This window comes from Pygoscelis adeliae, unplaced genomic scaffold (assembly GCF_000699105.1).
Source record: "Pygoscelis adeliae isolate BGI_AS28 unplaced genomic scaffold, ASM69910v1 Scaffold160, whole genome shotgun sequence".
NCBI lineage: Eukaryota > Metazoa > Chordata > Aves > Sphenisciformes > Spheniscidae > Pygoscelis > Pygoscelis adeliae.
The window spans coordinates 9884256-9889292 of NW_008824035.1; the positions used below are offsets into that span (position 1 = coordinate 9884256).

The window sequence follows — 5037 nt, forward strand, 5'->3', positions numbered from 1 at the left end:
TTTTCAAGGATAAGGTGGGGGAAATGGAGAACACATACAACATGCTATTTTCTGTACTTCTTCCCAGGCCATGGCATACTCATAATTTTGATCAACTCTGTATGAATTGTTATTTTCCTGAAGGGATGCAAAACCGCCTTCATGATCAACCTGCAACAGGAGAACTATAACCTCAACATACCTCCAAGTATTCATCAGACATCTTTCTTCTTCTCACTAAGATGTACCGGTCATCATCTTCCTCTTCTGGTAAAGGAGTAGGAGGACCTTCAATCAGGGACCTGGATCTTGTGTGAGGCCGAGAACTTCGGTCTGGGTTCTTCCTCAAAGCACTTCTGGGCAATGAACGTCTTGGAAGTCGCTTTGGTCCCTGGTAAAGTTTAAAAGCCCGTAATGAAACAGCGAAAACCCAGACAGCTCCTGTCCCTACTATGAATTCCTCCCCCAAAAGATATGCCTTCCTTCTGTCTTTCCCAAAGATGAAGTCTCCCCTCCCGTCACAAATCAGAAAACACAAGGTAAAAACATCCTAGGCAAATTCATCTTGGGCATTCTGCTAGCTGCAGAGAAATAGTCAAAAGCATGTTTGTGTCCATGCAGGTATAAGATAATTCCCCCATGGAGCAGCAGAACCCACATCTATGAGGAGTTACGACTTTTAGTGTTGTTCCCATCCTCACACAGCTTACAGGTAAATTAGCAGTGAAATTCATTACATTGCCGACTCACAACCCAACCTTTAAGGACCTAGTTAGGCCAAATCTCAGGTTTTTTTCAAGGCTCCAAACTCACAGAATATTCAGGCTTGAGCTTCAAAGTCTGAGCTGCCCTCCTTATCTCCAGCCTTTGTATAAATACACATTTACACAGTACCTTGTTTGGGTTTATTGGCCTGTGGAGACACCTAACCTTTATGAATTAATCTGTTCTGCTTTATACAGTGGCAAATCAAAAGAGAACTGCACAATGAGGATGCCTGTTTTAGGAAGCAATAAAATTCCGAACTGGACTTTGATTTACATGGTTTATTAAGTTTTTTTAACTGAAAGTTGCATTTTGTAATGTCAGAATTTGACTCTCAGAAATCTGAAGGCAAATATAGTAAGTTTATACTTACGTGACTGACAGTTGGTAATGACTTTGTCCCACCAAAGATACCAGAAACATTTTGCAACTCAGCCATTAGTTTTGCAAGCTAACAAGGGAAAGAAAAAGGAAGCAGAGCCTTAAAAGGGTGTTTATGTGCTATTACAGACTATTAGATTAGGGCAATTGGTTAGAAGTACAATTACTTATAGGAAATGCAGTCACTCTTCAACTTTTTACTTTTATGTCTTATTTATGTTCTAGTGACTGCAAGTAATTTGAAAATGCCCAAAATTAATATGTTGAAGCCCTATTCTTTAGGCTTGCAGCCTATGGATTTTCACATGCCAGTGGACATAAAGTATCAGATTTAAACATTAGGAATGTAAATTCTTCTTAATGCATTCACATAATTCCCATTAGAGTTAATCTGAAGAACCAAAGAGATCCCCTAAGAGTCAAGGGAGGAGAGGGGGGGAAGAAGGTGGGGCCCCCAGGGAGGCATTGAGTACTTGCCATTGCTTTGTTTTCCTTTATGTTCAAAGCTCTTTTTTCTAAAAACATGGCACCCTTTTCTTCAGAGTCAGAGTCTGAATCTGGAGCAGGCATCAGCTTTTCAGGAAGATGTTCCATCTCACCCTTCCTCCTCTCCGATCTTCGAGGTGGAAACTTCATGGCTACTTTTAGAGGAATAGGGCATTTTTGCCTTCTCTGAGCTACCTCACTTTCAGCACTTGTATCATTCTCCTCTGAATCCGATTCCAATTTCTGTTAACAAACCAGAATGGAAGCATATAAATCCAAGTGAGTTGCTCTGCAATTAAATACAGTTTGATGATATTTTGTTTGGGGGTGGTTAAAGAGGCTATCTGGCTGAAATCGAGAAATCTAAATTTCCAGTCATAGTTTTCTAGTTTGTTTTGGGTTTTTTTTTTTTTGGGGGGGGGGGGGGGTGAAGAGGGGAGGAGGAGAGGGGGGCACAGGGATAAAAAAACTCTCAGGGAGAGCCACACTGTACTGCCACAACACCTCAGAAAAAGCAGCTTGGTTTCAGTTGCAGCAGTCTTAGCTGTCACTTGCAGGTCTAATAGCAAAGATAGTTTGTGTGTTTGAGAAGGAGAATTGCCTTTAAAGGGCTCGATTTTGCAACATGCCGTATTTGGCTGTAAAAAAAGCCACTACAAAGTTTTCAGCACAGGGTCAAACCCAAGTTTGTAAGCTGTCAAGAACAGCCATCTCACAGTATCAACAATATCAAGTGAAAACTTCCTTCTACAGCCAGTCAATGAAACAATTGTGAATAAAATCCCAACATTTTCTTATCTTTGAATTCTGATGCCTTGCTTACAACTTTTGCAAGAACCAAGGGTTCAGTGAGGACAGAAATTAATTTCTTTAGTTAAAAGTCCATTTTGCAATCAGCTTTGACTTTTAGGTTTAGACTCAATAAGACAGTCTTATTTTGGTCATAGGTAACAACAGGCTTCCTGCTTCATATGCATAGACCATCAGTCTCAGATGGCAATCCTTCTTTGCACAGGGTTTTTATTAAACCAGGTATGTGGCTCTGGTTGCCCATTATGTGTAGTTGTTGGTTCCTTTTTCTTACATATCTAGTCCAGCTTTGTCTCCTACTTATTCTCTTTACTGTTGTGCATTATTTAACTCAGACACATCCTCTTCCAACCAGACATTCTTCTTTTCTAGTCATTCCTTGGCATGTTCTGAAGTTATGACAAACCTATTTTATGCCAAACACAGTACTACTACTGTCTTCTCTACTAAATACCAACTGTTGGTCTTTTTAAGCAGTAAGACTGCTCTCGCACTGACGTCAAGGAAAAGCAGGAAGGCGTATTTCACCACCTATCACAATTTCTCTACTGCTGAAGAAGTACAGCATTTCCTGCTATGCTGTCAGCCGCAGGTCTGACTGCGTGTCAATATATACAGAATTTTTTCTCAGGTTTGCTGGAGTCCATAGGCTAGCATAACATTTCACATTGAGGAAACCAGAAGTGTTAGAGTCTAACAGAGTAACATCCAGCAAGAACAGTTTTAAGAGGTATTGTATTTCAAAATCCATATGGCAGATTTTATTCTGAACTTGCAAAGCTCAGGAGCTTGGGGGCTTTTTACGCAGACGAAAATGAAACTATGGGTACTTAGACTGTACATTGAATTAAATAAAGTGATACTTCTTTCTGACAACATTTGACTTTCAAGCTGAAGCTGCCATTATTTTTCAGTTAAGAATGTGTAAGAATTTAAATTTAAAATTGCAAAACAAAATCAACTGTCTTACCAATGCATCTTGAATCTCATTTTCTGAAAAGCCACAGAAGGATTCATCATCAGAGGCTTCATGAAAAATTTTTGCCAGTTCTTCTCTAATATCTGACCTAAACTTGCATTTCTGTGAAGAATAAAATATCCTTTAACTGAAGTTGTACAGAAAATGATTCACGTTTACAAGTGCCGTATAAGCAAATAGCTTTTTTAATAAAGAAAAAAAATAGTTCAGGCATTTAACAAGGGTTTTCAGAACCGCAGTTGCAAATTATCAGGCATGTTAGGTTAGGTGACATTTCAAAGGCTAGAATAAATAGCTAATCTGTTTCCAACAATTACCACCTAGAAGCACAAGTGAAGAGTGAAATGAAATTACAACATATAGCGTAGATTTATAACTACTATACAAAAACATAAGCAGAGCAAGCAGTTTTAATAGTGCATAAAACATTTACTAGCTTTACCAGCTTTACATTTTTGCAAGCTTTACTAGCACTGCACATTCAGTTTTATTTGTTCTTGTACTGTACTTACCGTGTTTGCAAAATTATCAGAACCAAAACTGTCACAACTGTCATCGGAGGATGAGGATGTTTCCATGGGAATCAGTTTCGTATTTCGGAATGCTGTGAAGTTTCTCCTTCCTGAACAACCTCGGCGCTGCAAAAGGACAATGGCAACACCGTTAATAAAAGAGACCTACTGTAGCACGCTAGCTTCTAAGAACATCCTTAAATTGAAATTTAGGAGGTTTGAACATTTTAGGATGTTTAATAGTCTTGAATACAAGTCAGCAGAATTATCATCAGCTTTGAAATAATTCCCAAAGTTAGAAACAGGAATAGTTTCTGCTCTGATACATTTCCCATCATTGTTACAGATAAGTATTTCTAAATACCGAACAAAACTTCTTTTATGCAAACCGCCAACTGGAAATATACACAAAAATCATATCCTTCCCCACTCATTATAGAAGATGCTGGAAAAAAGTACAAGTACACAAATAGTACCTAGAGGCAAACACTAAATACACTGCAGCTATTAAGGAAGGGACTAAGGATCACACCCACATAGAAGAGGAGCTTTGAAACGACTGTTCTGGACACAACAGCTTGCCATTTTGTTTTGATTTCATTACCAGGTTGAAACACCTTTTTTGATGGCCTTCAGGTTTTCACTTCCCAGGGGATGTTTCTACTGGCAATGACCCATTTTACCTCCCCAGGGTCGCGGCGACCTGAAGGCCAAGACTGCTGCACCCACACTTAGATGCTGCCCACGTCGAGCACTCTAATGGTTACCAGTTCACAGGCCCAGCCGACCGGGCCAAGTATTTTCTAAATACTTTAGAAATATTTTTATTTCTAAATAAACAGTAACAGCTTTAAACAGTAACTAGCCAGAGCAACTTAAAGACCTCCGTCCTCTCCCCAGCACCGTTCAGCATACTGCTTTTCGCTGGAGCGGCACCGCAGCACTCCTGAGGCTTGCCCACGCTTCACAGTTTTGCTGGTGCTGACAAGGAACAGAAAAGCTTCCCGGCCCGGCCCGGCCCGGATGCGGCCCCAGACACAAAAGGGGCCGTTTCTGGCGTCGCCCGCCGCGGCTGACGGAGCGCCCAGCCGGAGAAACCCCGCCGCGGCAAGGCGGGCTGCGCCC

At 40.6% G+C, this 5037-nt stretch overlaps 1 protein-coding gene across 1 annotated transcript in view; it reads right to left on the reverse strand.

Annotated features, from left to right (window-relative positions):
- CDCA7 (cell division cycle associated 7) overlaps window positions 1-4036 on the reverse strand; it is a 6088-nt gene extending 2052 nt beyond the window's left edge. Inside the window, exons 1-5 of the mRNA XM_009332665.1 lie at window positions 3913-4036; window positions 3392-3502; window positions 1603-1854; window positions 1118-1195; window positions 182-370 (exon numbers count right to left, since the gene is read on the reverse strand). Coding sequence (XP_009330940.1) covers window positions 182-370; window positions 1118-1195; window positions 1603-1854; window positions 3392-3502; window positions 3913-3978 — 696 coding nt within the window. The 5' untranslated portion in view covers window positions 3979-4036. The remainder of the gene's footprint in view (window positions 1-181; window positions 371-1117; window positions 1196-1602; window positions 1855-3391; window positions 3503-3912) is intronic.
- Between the last annotated feature and the right edge of the window lie 1001 nt (window positions 4037-5037).